The sequence below is a fragment of the Dreissena polymorpha genome, chromosome 14, assembly GCF_020536995.1.
Source record: "Dreissena polymorpha isolate Duluth1 chromosome 14, UMN_Dpol_1.0, whole genome shotgun sequence".
Lineage (NCBI taxonomy): Eukaryota > Metazoa > Mollusca > Bivalvia > Myida > Dreissenidae > Dreissena > Dreissena polymorpha.
Genome location: NC_068368.1, coordinates 6,779,248 through 6,800,273, shown reverse-complemented (window position 1 = coordinate 6,800,273; position 21,026 = coordinate 6,779,248). Strand labels below are relative to the sequence as shown.

The window sequence follows — 21,026 nt, the reverse complement described above, 5'->3', positions numbered from 1 at the left end:
GAGAAAATATATTAAACTTCATTAAAATACCTCCTGAAGAAGTGAAAACAGATTAGCAGGTTGAATTGCCTGTATATTCCTGATGATATTCGTATTGGCGAAGTAATTTGTAAACTTGAACTTCAGAGTTGCGCAGAAGACTGTAAACAGGCCGGCAAATGTCGGGGTGTCGATGAACACTGTCTGGGGTGTGCGTAAACCATGACTCAGAGTTTTCTTAACGTCCATTTAATTATAATTGTTATAATTATATGCGTATGAATAAAAAAAATGTGCATACATTTTATTTTTGCCATATAGTAATAAATACATTCATATACAATTCATGTAAAATCGTGCAACATACATAGCAAATCATAAACACGTACATGTAGGGTGTGTATAGCAATAGAAGTAGTAATCCAACATTTACATACAACACATGTTTCAAATTCAAATTCGGAAAAAATAAAAGAAAAAGAAAACACTGTATATACTATATATGAATAATTTCTAACAAGGTTTTTTATATACTTGTATAATGTCGATGTAATAATATATATTTAAATATTAAGTTAACGGATTAATTTTACTTTTACTGTACCGGTAAAACCAAAAGCACATTCAACTAAGATCATAATGCATAATAAGTTGTTTTTCTTAGGTATCTTTATTATTTATATTATTCTAAATGCAACGCATATATTTATTCACAAAAAAATTGAATTGAAAATTTGGCGCGTGTTATTGAAAAATATAATTGCAAACTCTTTTATTTCGACAATTGCACATTACAAAAAAACAACATTAAAATCAACGTAAATGTAAACACGTTTTTAATGTATTATCTTGCTCTGTACTTTAGATTTTATTCAGACCAACTTCGGTTTTTGACTAAGAATACGAAGAACTGAAAATGTCACGATAACAATTCAGTCAAAGTAAACACAAATTAAATAGCTAAATATTGGCCAATCTAAGGATATAGCCTTCTAAAATGTCATTTTGATGAAACTGGTTTTATAACATTTCAAATTAGTGTTGTTCTAATTGATTTTATTTTTACAACCTGGATTGTCAATGGAATTATACAGTTTTGAATGTGGATGTTTGTGTGACACATTATTAACAGGGATGCAATCGGTCACAAAAATGCCCACGTTGACCGTTCAGTTATAATTAACTCGTTTTCGGTTTCTCATCGGAAAATCCGGTTTGAGTCGAGTATTTCAAACTACTGCTAATTGTAAAGATTGTCATGCCACATAACGCTTATTCTTATAAATGTTTAATCACATTAAAAGAAATACAATCGTTTGAAATTTTTTGTCAGTAACGGATTGCCGTAAATAATTTTTCAATTGCGTTTTAACGACAGCTATGTACACGTAGTAACAAAACATTCGACATATTTGTTTGCAATGACATGTATTGCATGTTTTCTACTAAAATCTAGTTATAGAACACAGTTATTAATTAATTTCATTAATGTTTCTTTAATGTTTTATTTGTATAAAGTTAACACCGGAAAACAAGAGCTTATTTCCTGTCAAAACAAACTAAATGGCGAATGACCTTAGGTTTTGAGTTGATAGAGTATAATGGAGTTTTCCACTTTCAATTAACACTTAACGATGTAAAAAATAACAGTATATCTTGTGGGCAGCAATTTATTAATAGTCTTTTTTGCAAGTCTTAGCGGAAATAACTCGTTCGTCCTCAATGATCGTATGCTTTGTATTGCCAGTATTTTTTATAATTGTTACATATAGGCGAAAACTGATGTACATTTGTATTTATATAAATATCCGACCCGACCCGAAAATATTCGATTCGACTAACGATAACCAACCCGACAGAAATTTGCTACCCGTTGCATCCCTGACAATAAAAATAATATAATATAATAATATATTGTAACAAAAAGTGTAACAGCATGTGTGTGTGCTTTTGAAAAAGATGTAGCGGTTAATATTATTGAAGTTCCTGTAGCTGGTTGGGAATTGCGCGTTGCCATGACACTGGTATCACTCAGGGCAACAAGATTGTGATGGGTAAAACCCGTCCTCAGCTCCAGCACAGCTGTCGTCCTGATTGTCGTCATCTGAAATTCGTATGAAGCTGTTATGATTCAGTGTCCACATAGGTAAACGTAATCATTTGAGTCGTGTTTTGAGAAAACTAGGCATAATGCAAGTGCGTAATGTGTCGTCCCAGATTAGCCTGTGCAGTTCGCACAGGCTAATCAGGGACGACACTTTTCGCTTTTATGACATTTTTCGTTTAAATGAAGTCTCTTCTTAGCAAAAATCCAATTTAGGCGGAAAGTGTCATTTCTGATAAGCCTGTGCGGACTGCAAAGGCTAATCTGGGACGACACTTTACGCACATGCATTAAGTCCCGTATTCTCAGAACGCGACACATTAAATGTACCGGTGATTATTATAGCAGATTGTTTGATTGCTGAAGTAAACATTACGCAACCTAGTAAAAGGATTTACTCTAACAGCAATTACGATAGTGGCTTTTCTGTAAACGAACAGATAAATGTGTTGCGTATGCTTAAATATTATTGTGTTGTTTTACCGCAACGTAAGTGCTACAAAACTACTTTATATACATGTACACGAAAACATTTATAGTAACATAAAACACGTACTGGCTACAATACTATTCTAACTATAATTGCTAAATACATATAAACGGAGTGTTGTTAATGTACACGTACTTATTACAATCTTTCTTCCAAATAATGTATGTTCACTGTATTACACAATACTAGTAAAACTTAGCTAATGCTACAATACCGTTCAAACTGCGGTGTACATGTAATTGTTAAAATAACATGCACACTATGGTGTCCACGTTATTGCTACAATAATATTTCAATCTGCGGTGAGTACTTGTTATTGCTACAATACCTTTCAAACTACGGTGAGTACACGTAATTGCTACAATACCTTTCAAACTACGGTGAAAACACATAATTGCTACAACACCTTTCGAACTACGGTGAGTACACGTAATCGCTACAATAGCTTTCAAACAACGGTGAGTACATGTAATTGCTACAATACCTTTCGAACTACGGTGTGTACATGTAATTGCTATAATACCTTTCAAACTACGGTGAGTACACGTAATTGCTACAACACACGTAATTGCTACAACACCTTTCAAACTACGGCGAGTACATGTAATTGCTACGATACCTTTCAAACTACGGTGAGTACACATAATTGCTACAACACCTTTCAAACTACGGCGAGTACACGTAATTGCTACAATACCTTTCAAACTTCGGTGTAAATTTAATTTTTACTACACCTTTTTAACTACGCTGAGTACATGTAATTGCTGCAATACCTTTCGAACTACCGGTACAATGTGTACTTGTGATTGCTACAATACACTCCAAACTACGGTCTGTACATGTAATTAACTACTACTCCAGTTACTTTATGTACATCTTATGCATAAAACAGAGATACGGCAGTCGGGCTGAACTGAATTGAATGTGCCTTTTATTAAATTATAACAACTCCTAAAAACAAATCATTACGTTCATAACAAGAGGTGTTAATAAAATATGTACCTCCACGTCACCTTCACCCACACACACATCCTTGCACCACAATATGTAATGTTGTACTGACCTTTACTATTTGATAAACTGGACAACAAATCATAAAGTGTATTTCTTTGTAACGATTCATCTATATGATCCTAAGCATATTTTATTGTAACAATTTTCAAGATACAGGCCCATGTGACCTTTAACTTCGATCGGTTGATCATAAAATCAAAAGTGACACTTCTTTCCTTCAGAGTAACTAGCATGCCATTTTAGATGATCATGGCCAAAACATTTACAAGAAATTGTGCAGAAACCAGTAGAAGCTCCTGCGAATAGACCTTGACCTGTTAACACCAGAATCAAATTGTTTCTTCTTTTGTTCTACCAAGTAACCACTACAATGGTGTTTATGGTCGTACAAAGTTGTAACGGCGGTAATAATCATAAATATAACTGCGTTTACAATTGGCAACTGCGGTTACAAGTAGTCTTATTTATAAGACGCGCAAAGAATTTAGAGATACTTTTTATATGGGCTAAATTCTTTGGATCCAAATATTACCCATAAGAAAAGTAGCTTAATATTTGAGAGCGTCAAAAATTTGGACTACGGTTACAAGGTATGACTTTTGGTATCTTTTCTACCTTCTGTTACATATATTCCCGTAGGCTGATAATCGACCAATCATTATTCATTTTACAAAAATAACTTTTTACGAAAATGTATTATTTGAAAAAAAACAACAACACGAAAACAATTTATTAAATTTTATAAAGTCAAATACTTTTAATTCGAATTCTACACTTTTTGAAAATTGCTTATTGTAATTAAACTGTTTTAACTATTCTGGTTAGTTACACTATAGCTACATTAATAAGAACTATGATAGTCTAATATACCGGTAATCGAAGAAAATATTTACCGATATTGCTTCTGTACGACGTAATTCTATTGGGCAGAGAGTGTACGCTAATTTGTAAGTTTAGGTCTTAAAAGTCGTAACGCGGTTTTTAATATATGACAACTGTCGTAAATTTTACAAACGCGGTAATACAAATGTAGCCGCGGTTACCATTTTAAGACTGAGGTTACATCTATTAACAGCTTACGTGTGTGTGTGTTTTATTTTTTGACACAAAAAGGTACGATGTATAATTCTTTTAATTGTTATTTTGCAGGTTTTGATATTAGAATGTGTGTTTATTATTTTATTTTTATGTATTGATTTATCATTGATGCATGACGCTGGCTGAATCTAGCTAGGGGTGAACGTCAAATTTCACATACTATAAAAAGTGATCCTTAGACAGTTATTTCCCTTTATTTTATTGCTATTATTATATTGTTAAATAATCCCAACTCGTATAATAGTTTTGTGAGTAAACAGGTGCCTGTAAATATTCATGTGGCCGTTACAATTATGACTGTGGTCACATCTATTTATAGGTATATTGCGCTAACGTACGTTAGACCCTAATGGCACTGCATAGTTACGCTATTCCGAAGAATTAATAGTTTTACGTACTGGTCGTCTAGTAAAGGCAACGATTTGCTATGATTAAATACTCAATAAAGTAAAAAGTGTGTCCCCAGGAAAAGGACACATTATTCGATTAAAAAAAAAAAGTGCAATAAGCAGGTTATATGGCGAGTAAAAGTTGGGACAGGTTAAGGTGGTGCAGCAACTAATTGCCCGGTGGTAACGTCGCAAATAGGAGTAAGGATGACGTTGTAGTATAGTGCGGGATTAACAGGAGAGGGTATGTGGTGCCTAGAGTACCATTGGTTGGTGGCATACCGAGCGCTTTTTGGTCGGGATCCGCAGTCAACATTGTTCGGCCAGTCACACTGGCCAGGATCGTCTTTCCATAGCGTGCCAGTCGCACATGAGTGCAGGGCGGCTTTCTGATGAGTGCAAATGACGTACTGAGCACAGTCATTCGGGTTCGCATAATTACCGTCGATCTTGTTTATGCAGAAGGACGACGTATCTGTAACAGAATACACGCAATAGAAGTAGTATTACACTAGATAACAGCCAAACATTCTCAGAACACCATTTCGGGGCGTAGCTTCATATACGCATTGTCAGCTATAGGGGAAATACAAAATATACTATTCGTCTACTGATTTAAATGAATATTGCTGTTGCCTCTTTATCAGATTTTTGCTGTATAAATTGTATAAATGGATGGAAATATGTCGAATGACGGAATTATGGTTGTCGTTAAAATCGTGGTCCCCGGAAACTTACACATTGGTGGTAAAGAATATCTATGTGCGCGACATAAATTTCTGTACAATGCGTTACTTACGTGATGATATTCTGTCTCTTAAAATCAGGTGATCGTTTCTAACTGTACTATTTCAAACAATTACTAGTATGATGACTTTTTAGAGATACTAAACGTTTCATTGTATATAAATGGAAGTTTATTTGCGAGCACAATTGCCTTTAAAAAAAGCACCAAAATAACACGAGTGTGAAAAAAACAGCATATTCATTTTAAGAATATACACAAATACTGTTGTTCAGCTTAAACCTATTTCGTAGAATGCCCCCGTACCACCCAAAAACGTCGGCGAAAACATGAATTTAAGCCAAGCTGCGACTTGCATACAAGCATACTGTTCTGGATGTACCGTACATGTACATTTAGTCAAGTGTTGTCGTCGTTTCGCAACTTGTAAAATGACAGTATAAAATGTAAGAAAAAGTCATTAGTTACCAATCTGCGTCGTGGGAACTTGCGTTGTAGGTTTCTGTGTCGTGGGCACTTGCGTCGTGGGTTTCAGCGTCGTGGGAACTAGCGTCGTGGGTTTAATCGTCGTTGGCACTTGGGTCGTGAGTTTTATCGTCGTTGGCGCCTTTGTCGTGGGTTTAATCGTCGTTGGCGCCTTTGTCGTGGGTTTAATCGTCTTTGGCGCCTTTGTTGTGGGTTAAATCGTCGTTGGCGCCTTTGTCGTGGGTTTAATCGTCGTTGGCGCCTTTGTTGTGGGTTTAATCGTCTTTGGCGCCTTTGTTGTGGGTTTAATCGTCGTTGGCGCCTTTGTCGTGGGTTTAATCGTCGTTGGCGCCTTTGTCGTGGGTTTAATCGTCTTTGGCGCCTTTGTTGTGGGTTTAATCGTCGTTGGCGCCTTTGTCGTGGGTTTAATCGTCGTTGGCGCCTTTGTCGTGGGTTTAATCGTCTTTGGCGCCTTTGTTGTGGGTTTAATCGTCGTTGGCGCCTTTGTCGTGGGTTTAATCGTCGTTGGCGCCTTTGTCGTGGGTTTAATCGTCGTTGGCGCCTTTGTTGTGGGTTTAATCGTCTTTGGCGCCTTTGTTGTGGGTTTAATCGTCGTTGGCGCCTTTGTCGTGGGTTTAATCGTCTTTGGCGCCTTTGTTGTGGGTTTAATCGTCGTTGGCGCCTTTGTCGTGGGTTTAATCGTCGTTGGCGCCTTTGTCGTGGGTTTAATCGTCTTTGGCGCCTTTGTCGTGGGTTTAATCGTCGTTGGCGCCTTTGTCGTGGGTTTAATCGTCGTTGGCGCCTTTGTCGTGGGTTTAATCGTCTTTGGCGCCTTTGTTGTGGGTTTAATCGTCGTTGGCGCCTTTGTCGTGGGTTTAATCGTCGTTGGCGCCTTTGTTGTGGGTACGTTTGTTGTCGGTTTCAGTGTAGTTGGAACCGCGGTAGATTGAGTAGTGTTGCCGTCAAGTACCTCCTTCATTAGGGACATCAGCGGATACTGGCGACTGGAAGAGCGGCAGTTCTTCCCGAAGTCGTCCAGGTCAATATTCCAGACCATGGCGCCACCATATCCTTGGTCCCGGATGTACTCGAGCTATATTTGACATAACAATCTAGGTATTAACAAGCACATGAATTGTATTTAAAGCTTTGCTTTTATGAGGATAACCGTTTATTTAAATGCAATACAAATAATACGATTTTATAGCAATAATTAGTAAAATAATAATAATATAATCATTTACCAACATGGTCAGTTCATAAACCAACCTTTAAAGGTTAAAGTACGACTATTACCTTGATCATGAAGCTCTGTGTGTCCTCATAGCCTACCCACACACTTCCCTGCACGGCGTATGGTACGAGGTGTTCCGAATGAAAGTGACGCACTGCGCCATTTTCCAGCATAGTGCACACCTTAAACACGGTAACGGTTATTAATTGAAGTTTGCACTTTACGTCAGAAGAGGATTTCATTAAGCGAAAATTTACTCTGCAAGCTTTCAAGTTTATAATCGCTTGTGCAATTTCATTTTTTTAATGAACATGAGATTAAGGTCTGGGTATTGGGACTTTTTTGATAGTCGATCAATTATTGTTACAATCAATTAAAAAGGTCTTTCTTAATCGTCTATGTATTCGCTGTTTAGTATATTTGAACCGTCCGATCATGTTCTATGAGGTGCTACAACATTTATTACAACCATGAACGGGTACCACAATGCTTCAGGCGCATGTAAACATTTAACCCATTTATGCCTGACGTTTAGAAAAAAGCCTTGGCAAATAGCGTAGACCCAGATGAGACGCCGCATGATGTGGCGTCTCATCAGGGTTTGCGCTGTTTGCTTAAAGGAATTTCTGAAAGAAATATTCTAAATGTAGAAATAAATATACTAGACATCCCTTATTTTTGAAATAAATTGACCCAATTTAGAAGGATGGAAGAGTCCACTAGGCATAAATGGGTTAATTAACAAGGCTTGACATTAAAATTCACTAACTGTGGGTATATCGCAGGGTTAAACCTTAAGGTTTTGGCACTCTAATACGACAGGTTGCTTTTCTGTTTTTAATTCGCTGGATTTATTTATTTGGTATATATAAACATAAATGCCCTATATATTCAAATTAGATATATCAAGTGAAATAAAGAAGATAGAAACACACAAGTGTTGTTAACACCCCTCAGAAAACGAGAAAAATACCAATCTCTAGCCGACGGTCATTTAAAAAAAAAACTTCTAAAAAGTTTGAGCATACAATATTTTTCTGATGTATAATTGATAAAAAAAATGAAATATCAGAGTTACGACTAACGAAATAAAGCGATATTGTACGACGTTGATTAGATGTTTAAAACCTTAAAACAGAAAGAAAATAATAACGTTAACATTATTCCACATCACCAACGCACCTCGTAGTAGGCGAGGTAGCCGTTTTCATTCATGATATATCCGGGCGGACCTTCGCCGCTGGCGGGGGCTCCCATGCCGTAAGAGGCCTGGTTGCTAAGCTGGAAGGAGCGCCCGTAGGTTGGCAGGCCGATAATGAGCTTGGACTTCGGGCAACCTTGCTGAACCCAGTAGCGGGCCGCCCAGTCTTGTAACAAGATGGAAAGAAAACGTTTCGTTTAAACGTTTGTGCATGATCACAGTAAGCATAGCGGGAAGCTCAATTTGTAACAAATATGAAAATTTAAGTTATTGTCCGGAAACGAAACGTGTGTCACTTTTTTTTAGCTCGGCTGTTTTCGGAGAAAACCCGAGGTATTGTCATAGCCAGCTCGTCGTTTCGTGTCGTGTCGTGTCTGTCGTCTTCCGCGTCGTGCTAAAACCTTAAAATTTTGTCAAGGTTTTGAACATTGGCTCTTAAATCAAAGTGCTTCAACCTACAACTTTGTTAATCCATATGTAGCTGCACCTTGATGAGTTCTACATGCCACACCCAATTTTGGATCACTAGGTCAAAGGTCAAGGTCACAGTGACTTCTAAAAAATATGTCAAGCTTTCATTTATTCAAAACTGCACCGCAGCCGAGCGTGGCACCCGTTGCTCTTGTTAATAAAAGTGACATTGACCTTGACCCGACTGGCCCTAAATGTATTTCCAACCCATACATACATCGCAATATATATAATCAAGCTAAATATATTGATCCTTTTACATTTTATTTAGAGTTACCTTGAACTTGACCCAACTAGTTCTAGACCCCAAATATGAGAGCAATGCTTTCATCAAAATTAATGCTATTATATAAGAATAACCCGTTATTTTATTAAAAGTTACAGTGACATTTCTACAATACCCGACTAGTAGAAAATGCTATTATATACTATATAATATATATTATATACTTACTGCATAAACACGTAAGCTACCTAAAGATGAAGTTTTAGTGCAATTGTTGTAACAGGTCCTTTTACCTTCATCCGACTAGCCCAAAAAAGCAGCCCGAGCTATGCCTTCAAGCAAGCTCTCTACATTCTAAGTGTCATCACGATTGGCAAATGCAAATTAAAGTTATTAACCGGACACCACATGGCCGCTTGCCGCCATACGCACATTAATTATCATAACCTCACTATTACCAAGAGCATCACTTTCGCTGAGTTCGTATTCACCAACACAATAAACAATTGACTTAGACCCAATTCCCAGGTTACCGCTAATTTTTATATCATTAACAAAATGTTCTTAATTAATGATTAAATTAAATGTGGTTAATGCAAAGTCCGATTTAAAATTAAACAAAAAAACACCTAAATATAACACTAAAAAGAATGGTCTTTCTTCATAGTCCTAAGTCTAAGTATTGTTTCGTGAATTAGGGTCACGGCGGTTAAAAATTGGACGGACAATGTCATACAAATAAAAACAACTAGGGCATATATGGCATATTGAAATAAATACAATTGTCATTTGAATAGCTATATGGAAACTTTTGATTGGCCCATACCACGTTCAGTTGCGTCTGCTCGCCGCTCTCGGCCGCCCGGGCGTACAAGGGAGCGTTGTGGCCCGTGAACGCCTCCCAGCCGCCGTGCAAGTCATACGACATCAGGTTGATGAAGTCCAGGTATCTGCGATATGGTAACAAAGTTACAAGTAGTTTAAGTGACATACATTTTCATAGTGCTTTTTATGTTGTTGTTGTTTTTATTGCCATTATAGTTTCTTCAGCTGGAGACAAAGCTGCATGTTTTTCAAGTATGTATGTTCATGGAATAAATACTAAATCTTCGTACTGTGAAAATAAGAAATTATGTGCTTTTGATACCAAACTGCTGACCTCATGTTTATCAAACAACATACTAAGGCAAAAGATTGCAATTAGAAGCACACCTCGCCATTTCCGGGATGTTGTAGGCTGAATCGATGGTCGTCTTTCCGGCGGAGACCGCGGCGGTAAGAAGAAGACGATGCTTTCCCGACAGAACCGCCTCGGCAGTGAACTCGGCGAGAATGTCCTGTGATCAAGTAAGCATATTTAATATATACTAAACAAAATAAGAAAAGTTCCGAAATGTTTTCAATCTAAGCACAACAGTTCTGTGTTCTATGGCACATGTGTATCTAATATGTGTAGGTCTAACTCGTTAGAATGTATTGAGATAGCATACTTAGGCTACGAAGAAGTGTATACAATGTTTCAAACGTTCATGGATAATTTAAATGGAATAAACAAAATGTGTTTCTATATATATATATTTTTGATATAGTTTACGTAATAAAGAAAGACATTTATGTGCTTTCAGTGCTTTGATTTAAACAACACAAACCTTGATCCAGCTGATGAAGTTGACCTTGTCCGCGGGCAGGCCTCCCCTGTTGGCTGGATATTCCCAGTCGAGGTCGAGGCCGTCGAATCCCCACTGTCTCAAGAACGACACAGCGTGCACGGCGAACTGTGTCCTCTTGGTGGGATCCGCAACGAGGTTCGAGAACACGGTACTTCCGGCGTTCCAGCCTCCAATAGCCAACAGAGTCTTAAGATCAGGGTTGACTTTCTTGAGATCGTTGAACCGGGTATACCTTTAATGTAAGTTTTTCATTTCGTTTGTTTTCCCACAAACAAACTCAGAGCCTTGTGAGAACTGCGTTCTGAGAACGCGTACAGCAGGACGACAGTAATACGGATATCTCACTATATAATTGAGTCGTGTTCTGAGAAAACTGGGCTTAATGCATGTGCGTAAAGCGTCATCCCAGATTAGCCTGTGCAGTCCGCACGGACTAATCAGGGACGACACTTTCCGCTTTTATGGTATTTTTTGCTTCAAGGAAGTCCCTCCTTACCGAAAATCAAGTTAAGGCGGAAAGTGTCGTCCCCGATTAGCCTGTGCGGACTGCACGGGCTAGTCTGGGACGACACTTTACGCACATGCATTATGACAAGTTTTTTTCGGAATGCGACTCATATGAGAAAAACCTCCTACCCCCAACCCCCCCCCCCCCAAAAAAAAAAATATATCCGCTCACATTGTACAATCGTCTAATCGGTTTTCGAGTGACGATGTGTAAGCAAGTTCTCAGCAAATAGCCTATTTGCGTGGTAAAAAATATGTCAGTTACTTTTACTGATTTTTTTTTCAAAACAAAACAATTTATATACAACTGTTGTATGGTTTTAAAAGGCTCTGTATTTATTGTTGTGTAAGCGTTTCATTAGAAGTCAAGCCATTAATCTTTGAATAGCACCATATCATTATTAACTTCTTCTTGAATTACATGGGAAAAAAAAACACATCTGAAAATTAAATGTCTCTTACAGTTGTTCATCATTCCACTCAATCGTTGCAATCTTGTTGTTGGTGAGCTGGGCGAACGAGTAGACAAGATGCGTGCACAGGAACGGGGGTATATTTTCCGGCAGAAACTTTCCGATACCGGGGTGGTACTGGGACCAGTTGGAGTAATAACACACGCGCTTCCGGTCATCTGCAATCAGCGCTTTTGATGTTGTTATTTATGGTCCCTTAAGCTTATGTAAACGATTTTCGAAATACATGTACTCTTTTACGAATAGATGGAGCGTTATTGAACTAAAAACTAGCATACAAACAATACTCTTAAAATATATTTTAAAGCGTTGTGAACACGAATGAAGTCATACAAATTAAAATACGCTCAATAGATAGTTATTGTACTATGGTGAACAATTTATCGGACAGACCAAATGGCCATATTTCTCGCCGAACGATTCAGTTTTTAATGTGATTGACTTCAATGGCTATAAAAGTTCTGCGATTCATTCTTCACTCGTTCCTAACAATTTTTCCGAATATTGCAATAAAGCATACGTTTTTTAACATAAATAACGCAAATTAAACGATATTTTGTTCGCGTAATGAATCAATGTTATTTGGTTTGTCGTAGAAGATCAAGTTTGCTGCTCTGGAAACACGAATTGATCGCAAGTTAACAACTAATAAGCGTGTTCAACAACAACAGTGTAAAACCCTACTGACCTTGGGCGTTGGTTGTGGGTTTTGTCGTCGTGGGCACATTTGTCGTGGGTTTCTGTGTCGTGGGTACGTTTGTTGTCGGTTTCAGTGTAGTTGGAACCGCGGTAGATTGAGTAGTGTTGCCGTCAAGTACCTCCTTCATTAGGGACATCAGCGGATACTGGCGACTGGAAGAGCGGCAGTTCTTCCCGAAGTCGTCCAGGTCAATATTCCAGACCATGGCGCCACCATATCCTTGGTCCCGGATGTACTCGAGCTATATTTGACATAACAATCTAGGTATTAACAAGCACATGAATTGTATTCAAAGCTTTGCTTTTATGAGGAAAACCGTTTATTTAAATGCAATACAAATAATACGATTTTATAGCAATAATTAGTAAAATAATAATAATAATATAATCATTTACCAATATGGTCAGTTCATAAACCAACCTTTAAAGGTTAAAGTACGACTATTACCTTAATCATGAAGCTCTGTGTGTCATCATAGCCTACCCACACACTTCCCTGCACGGCGTATGGTACGAGGTGTTCCGAATGAAAGTGACGCACTGCGCCATTTTCCAGCATAGTGCACACCTTAAACACTGTAACGGTTATTAATTGCAGTTTGCACTTTACGTCAGAAGAGGATTTCATTAAGCGAAAATTTACTCTGCAAGCTTTCAAGTTTATAATCGCTTGTGCAATTTCATTTTTTTAATGAACATGAGATTAAGGTCTGGGTATTGGGACTTTTTGATAGTCGATCAATTATTGTTACATTCAATTAAAAAGGTCTTTCTTAATCGTCTATGTATTCGCTGTTTAGTATATTTAAACCGTCCGATCATGTTCTATGAGGTGCTAAAACATTTATTACAACCATGAACGGGTACCACAATGCTTCAGTCGCATGTAAACATTTAACCCATTTATGCCTGACGTTTAGAAAAAAGCCTTGGAAAATAGCGTAGACCCAGATGAGACGCCGCATGATGCGGCATCTCATCAGGGTTGGCGCTGTTTGCTTTAAGGAATTTCTGAAAGAAATATTCTAAATGTAGAAATAAATATACTAGACATCCCTTATTTTTGAAATAAATTGACCCAATTTAGAAGGATGGAAGAGTCCACTAGGCATAAATGGGTTAATTAACAAGGCTTGACATTAAAATACACTGACTGGGTATATCGCAGGGTTAAACCTTAAGGTTTTGGCACTCTAATACGACAGGTTGCTTTTCTGTTTTTAATTCGCTGGATTTATTTATTTGGTATTTATAAACATAAATGCCCTATATATTCAAATGAGATATATCAAGTGAAATAAAGAAGATAGAAACACACAAGTGTTGTTAACACCCCTCAGAAAACGAGAAAAATACCAATCTCTAGCCGACGGTCATTAAAAAAAACTTCTAAAAAATTGCGACAGAAGGAAATTACAAAGTTTGAGCATACAATATTTTTCTGATGTATACTTGATAAAAAAAATGAAATATCTGAGTTATGACTAACGAAATAAAGCGATATTGTACGACGATGATTAGATGTTTAAAACGTTAAAACAGAAAGAAAATAATAACGTTAACAGTATTCCACATCACCAACCCACCTCGTAGTAGGCGAGGTAGCCGTTTACATTGATGATATATCCGGGCGGACCTTCGCCGCTGGCGGGGGCTCCCATGCCGTTAGAGGCCTGGTTGCTAAGCTGGAAGGAGCGCCCGTAGGTTGGCAGGCCGATGATGAGCTTGGACTTCGGGCAACCTTGCTGAACCCAATAGCGGGCCGCCCAGTCCTGTAACAAGATGGAAATAAAAAGTTTCGTTTAAACGTTTGTGCATGATCACAGTAAGCATAGCGGGAAGCTCAATTTATAACAAATATGAAAATTTAAGTTATTGTCCGGAAACGAAACTGGTGTCACTTTTTTTAGCTCGGCTGTTTTCGGAGAAAACCCGAGGTATTGTCATAGCCAGCTCGTCGTGTCGTGTCGTGTCTGTCGTCTTCCGCGTCGTGCTAAAACCTTAAAATTGTGTCAAGGTTTTGAACATTGGCTCTTAAATCAAAGTGCTTCAACCTACAACTTTGAAACTCCATATGTAGCTGCACCTTGATGAGTTCTACATGCCACGCCCAATTTTGGATCACTAGATTAAAGGTCAAGGTCACAGTGACTTCTAAAAAAACTATGTCAAGCTTTCATTTATTCAAAACTGCACCGCAGCCGAGCGTGGCACCCGTTGCTCTTGTAAATAAAAGTGACATTGACCTTGACCCGACTGGCCCTAAATGTATTTCCAACCCATACATACATCGCAATATATATAATCAAGCTAAATATATTGATCGCAAGCCTTTTACATTTTATTTAGAGTTACCTTGAACTTGACCCAACTAGTTCTAGCCCCCAAATATGAGAGCAATGCTTTCATCAAAACTTATGCTATTATATAAGAATAACCCGTTATTTTATTAAAAGTTACAGTGACATTTCTACAAAACCCGACTAGTAGAAAATGCTATTATATACTATATAATATATATTATATACTTACTGCCTAAGCACGTAAGCTACCTAAAGATAAAGTTTTAGTGCAATTGTTGTAACAGGTCCTTTTACCTTCATCCCACTAGCCCCAAAAATGCAGCCCCCGAGCTACGCCTTCAAGCAAGCTCGCTACATTCTAAGTGTCATCACGATTGGCAAATGCAAATTAAAGTTATTAACCGGACACCACATGGCCGCTTGCCGCCATACGCACATTAATTATCATAACCTCACTATTACCAAGAGCATCACTTTCGCTGAGTTCGTATTCACCAACCCAATAAACAATTGACTTAGACCCAATTCCCAGGTTACCGCTAAGTTTTATATCATTAAAAAATGTTCTTAATTAATGATTAAATTAAATGTGGTTAATGCAAAGTCCGATTCAAAATTAAAAAAAACAACACTTAAATATAACACTAAAAAGAATGGTCTTTCTTCATAGACCTAAGTCTAAGTATTGTTTCGTGAATTAGGGTCACGGCGGTTAAAAATTGGACGGACAATGCCATACAAATAAAAACAACTAGGGCATATATGGCACATTGAAATAAATAAAATTGTCATTTGAATAGCTATATGGAAACTTATGATTGGCCCATACCACGTTAAGTTGCGTCTGCTCGCCGCTCTCGGCCGCCCGGGCGTACAAGGGAGCGTTGTGGCCCGTGAACGCCTCCCAACCGCCGTGCAAGTCATACGACATCAGGTTGATGAAGTCCAGGTATCTGCGATATGGTAACAAAGTTACAAGTAGTTTAAGTGACATACATTTTCATAGTGTTTTTTATGCTGTTGTTGTTTTTATTGCCATTATAGTTTCTTCAGCTGGAGACAAAGCTGCATGTTTTTCAAGTATGTATGTTCATAGAATAGATACTAAATCTTCGTACTGTGAAAATAAGACATTATGTGCTTTTGATACCAAACTGCTGACCTCATTTTATCAAACAACATACTAAGGCAAAAGATTGCAATTATAGCACACCTCGCCATTTCCGGGATGTTGTAGGCTGAATCGATGGTCGTCTTTCCGGCGGAGACCGCGGCGGTAAGAAGAAGACGATGCTTTCCCGACAGAACCGCCTCGGCATTGAACTCGGCAAGAATGTCCTGTGATCAAGTAAGCACATTTAATATATTCTAAACAAAATAAGAAAAGTTCCGAAATGTTTTCAATCTAAGCACATCAGTTCTGTGTTCTATGGCACATGTGTATCTAATATGTGTAGGTCTGACTCGTTAGATTGTATTGAGAAGCATACTTAGGCTACGAAGAAGTGTATACAATGTTTCAAACGTTCATGGATAATTTAAATGGAATAAAAAAAATGTGTTTCTATATATATATTCATATAGTTTACGTAATAAAGAAAGACATTTATGTGCTTTCAGTGCTTTGATTTAAACAACACAAACCTTGATCCAGCTGATGAAGTTGACCTTGTCCGCGGGCAGGCCTCCCCTGTTGGCTGGATATTCCCAGTCGAGGTCGAGGCCGTCGAATCCCCACTGTCTCAAGAACGACACAGAGTGCACGGCGAACTGAGTCCTCTTGGTGGGATCCGCAACGAGGTTCGAGAACACGTTACTTCCGGCGTTCCAGCCTCCAATAGCCAACAGAGTCTTCAGATCAGGGTTGACTTTCTTGAGATCGTTGAACCGGGTATACCTTTATTGTAAGTTTTTCATTTCGTTTGTTTTCCCACAAACAAACGCAGAGCCTTGTGTGAACTGCGTTCTGAGAACGCGTACAGCAGGACGACAGTAATACGGATAACTCACTATACAATTGAGTCGTGTTCTGAGAAAACTGGGCTTAATGCATGTGCGTAAAGTGTCATCCCAGATTAGCCTGTGCAGTCCGCACGGACTAATCAGGACGACACTTTCCGCTTTTATGGTATTTTTTGCTTCAAGGAAGTCCCTCCTTACCGAAAATCAAGTTAAGGCGGAAAGTGTCGTCCCCGATTAACCTGTGCGGACTGCACGGGCTAGTCTGGGACGACACTTTACGCACATGCATTATTACAAGTTTTTTTCGGAATGCGACTCATATGAGAAAAAATAGATGGAGCGTTATTGAACTAAAAACTAGCATAGAAACAATACTCTTAAAATATATTTTAAAGCGTTGTGAACACGAATGAAGTCATGCAAATTAAAATACGCACAGAAGATAGTTATTGTACTATGGTGAACAATTTATCGGACAGACCAAATGGCCATATTTCTCGCCGAACGATTCAGTTTTTAATGTGATTGACTTCAATGGCTATAAAAGTTATGCGATTCATTCTTCACTCGTTCCTAACAAATTTCTCGAATATTGCAATAAAGCATACGTTTTTTAACATAAATAACGCAAATTAAACGATATTTTGTTCGCGTAATGAATCAATGTTATTTGGTTTGTCGTAGAAGATCAAGTTTGCTGCTCTGGAAACACGAATTGATCGCAAGTTAACAACTAATAAGCGTGTTCATCAACAACAGTGTAAAACACTACTGACCTTGGGCGTAGGTTGTGGTCACAAGGACGACGAGGGCAAATAACCACCTCATTTTGAGCTCTCTGATTAGAGCACCGGCTTTCTGGATAAGAACAAATGAGAAATAATTTTTAAGATTATATTATGAGTATTTTTTTATTTTGAAAATAAAGGTAAAAAATTTACGCTTCTTAAAACTGAAATCAAATATTTTATTGTTTTTTTGTTTGTTTTTCTTTTCAGTTATCATTCGCTTATCCTGCGCACGAAACGTTTGTTATGAAGTGTATTGCATATTTATGTATACTTTTTTATTCGTGTCTCTACAGTATATAAAGAAATTAATAATACATATCACATATTTCCAATGTTTGTTTATACAATTGAATGTTGGTGTCGGTTTAATACTTTCGCAAAGGAAGTTCCTTACCTTTGTGAGTAATGCTCCTTTAATGAAATTCACGCAAGCGCTGAATAAAGTGTTAACACATATATTTAAAGCCACGCACTTTGCCTTTGACCTTGAAATGAAATATACGTTAATCAATACATGTAAATGCAATTTGAAATTAGGATTTCTAGACGTATACTACCATTTCGACAAACGCGATTATTTTTAAGTTTTGAAGCGCAAAAAAGACGGATTTCTACCTTGAAATCCCCCGATATATTCTAATTGGCATGTATAAAATATGTTTCTTATTTATACTTAAATTTACTATGCCAAATAAGTTGTGTGGCTTTAAATGCAGCTTTCATTATACAAATAATTTTACAACTTCTTAATTATATAAGAATGTCCTGGTATATACTTACGAAAGTTTCTTTGTGTCCAAATGTTTAAATTTTATTTTTTACATATACACTGATATCTTGTCATTTACTTAACGGAACTTGTTTTGTAATCTGTTTTTAACACTTTCTATTATCAGAGACGTAGAAATTCGTCTCTGTTATCTACGTCTCTGCAATTATATAAGACATGCATACTCGACACATACGGCATGGATTTTATTGATAGAATGCTCTTTTTAATCCTACAAACTAAGAACAAACAATCAGATTAAAATGTATGCCAGTTCTGTTTTTAGCACTTAAATTCTGTCAATTTACTATACAATTCGCATTGACTTTAACCAAACTAAAGAGGTCCAAATTTTTCCTTGTGACAATACACATTCAAGTCACACATGTATCTCATGTTTATAAAAGAAAAATCTCACCACGATACTCTTCGGAAGAAAATTGAAGTCCAGCTATGTAAGTAATAGCACGCGGTGAAATATTGGTAGCCTATTTTTGCTTTCTTTGACGATTCCCAGACGACCGAAATCGTCAGCTTTATAGTCAATCGCACATTCTCGGCTCTTTCCGTCAAACATCGGATAAGTGTCGAATAATGATAATTTGCTGGGGTACCGATTGCTTAATAGTCGGTCGAGTTTGCACAGTGAAACCACATCTTTACTGAATAATATGTATTTTTTTGCAGCATATCGTCTGAAGCCTAATAATGATCGATTATTGTCGATTATCGTCGACCATACATTAGTCTAATAGACCTACCCATTACGTGTTGAAATAAAGAATAAAACGCATATTGTGTTATTTATCTATCATTTATAGTGTGAATAGCATCTTTGATGTCGTTGTGTTCTGATTTAGGAAATATCACACACGTCGTCAAAGTGTAAAGAATTCAATACATTCTAATAGTCTCAAATTCTTACCTCTTCATTTATATCTCCTCAGATCTATATACTAAATTTTGCGAGTAAAAGAAATCAACACATATTCTCTTATTTTAACAACAAATGCATTGGTTTATTGCACAATTACCTTGTAAAGTAGAACAGAACAGAATAGACATGCCTTGTACCTTGTTAAGTGACTATTTATTTACTATCGTCATCTCCGTACGGCGTGTTGTTGGCAGGTGACAGCGTTTATTGGCAATCGGTCGAGGGCAAGAAATTAACCCATTTATGCCTAGCGTCTAGAAAAAAGGCCTTGGCAAACAGCGTTGACCCAGATGAGACGCCGCATGATGCGCCGTCTCATCAGGGTCTGCGCTGTTTGCTTAAAGGAATTTCTGTAAGAAATCTTCTAAATATAGAAATAAATAATACTGGACATCCCTAATTTTGGAAATAAATTGATCCAATTTAGAAGGATGGGAGAGTCCACTAGGCATAAATGGGTTAAGTGACTATTTATTTATTATCGTCATCTCCGTACGGCGTGTTGTTGTATGCAGGTGACAGCGTTTATTGGCAATTGGTCGAGCGCAAGGAATTACATGTATATCATAAATTCCAAGACTAAAACATTTGATTATAAAAAGTTTATGGTAACCTATATTAAAAAAGTAACCGTTATAGTTATACTGCTTAAGGCTTGTCTCTTGCATCCTTATGTATATGGTTTGTCAATGTACCGGTAAATCTATATAACACGAATTCTACTTGCACCACGGAACTGAGGGTAGAAAAAACGAATAGCAATAATTAATTGATGTGGTATATTAGTGTACATAATAAAATATATCAATAAGTTTTTCAGGTATGAACACAGCCGCTAGATGTGCACGTTCTGGCTAATATAAAGTGACAACCACAAGTTGTTGGGGAGTTGAGTGCGGAGCGGTTGTCCCCATTCATTATTACTTTATGAGATACCTTCACTATCAACATTTGGTTGGCATCGTTGCAAAACGCAAGGCAGCATCCCTAAAATGTTCACTTTGACCAATGCAATAGTAGAATAATATTCATTTGGGCCAACTAGCATTATATTACGTAAAATCTATTTGGCTGATTAAGGAAAATAAAGGGCAAAACATGGGTAAAGCAGCTATGACGAAAAACAGACGGCCTTTGCCCTTGGGGGTCGCAATGGTCAGATGGTGAGTTGTCTTTCTTATTAAAGACTTTTATCTCGGTAACATAAAATACATCGAATATTTGTAATACTTATTGTCTTGTTTAAGGTACCGTTTTAATTACCCGTCAAGTGGTTCCATGCAATTGATGGTGGTTCTCGTTGTTTCACTAAATATGGCAATACGTGTCGGATAAGGGACGCTATTAACCCATTTATGCCTAGCGTCTAGAAAAAAGGCATTGGCAAACAGCGTAGACCCAGATGGGTATATGCGCTGTTTGCTTACAGGAATTTCTGTAAGAAATAGTCTAAATAAAGAAATAAATATGCTAGACATCCCTTATTTTGGAAATAAATT

The 21,026-nt window shown here is 37.4% G+C and overlaps 1 protein-coding gene across 1 annotated transcript; it reads right to left on the bottom strand.

Moving 5' to 3' along the window:
- Positions 1-269: 269 nt before the first annotated feature.
- Positions 270-19,523, bottom strand: LOC127858561 (oviduct-specific glycoprotein-like). The gene is made up of 16 exons (XM_052395776.1): positions 19,516-19,523; positions 16,713-16,965; positions 16,282-16,406; positions 15,898-16,021; positions 14,352-14,537; positions 13,214-13,333; positions 12,755-13,007; positions 12,056-12,245; positions 11,066-11,318; positions 10,629-10,753; positions 10,267-10,366; positions 8,701-8,889; positions 7,581-7,700; positions 6,288-7,377; positions 5,357-5,549; positions 270-2,083 (listed from the first exon to the last, which is right to left on the bottom strand). Exons 1-14 carry the CDS (start codon positions 19,521-19,523, stop codon positions 6,499-6,501), a joined length of 2,925 nt encoding a protein of 974 aa, XP_052251736.1. The 3' UTR covers positions 270-2,083; positions 5,357-5,549; positions 6,288-6,498.
- Positions 19,524-21,026: the final 1,503 nt, after the last annotated feature.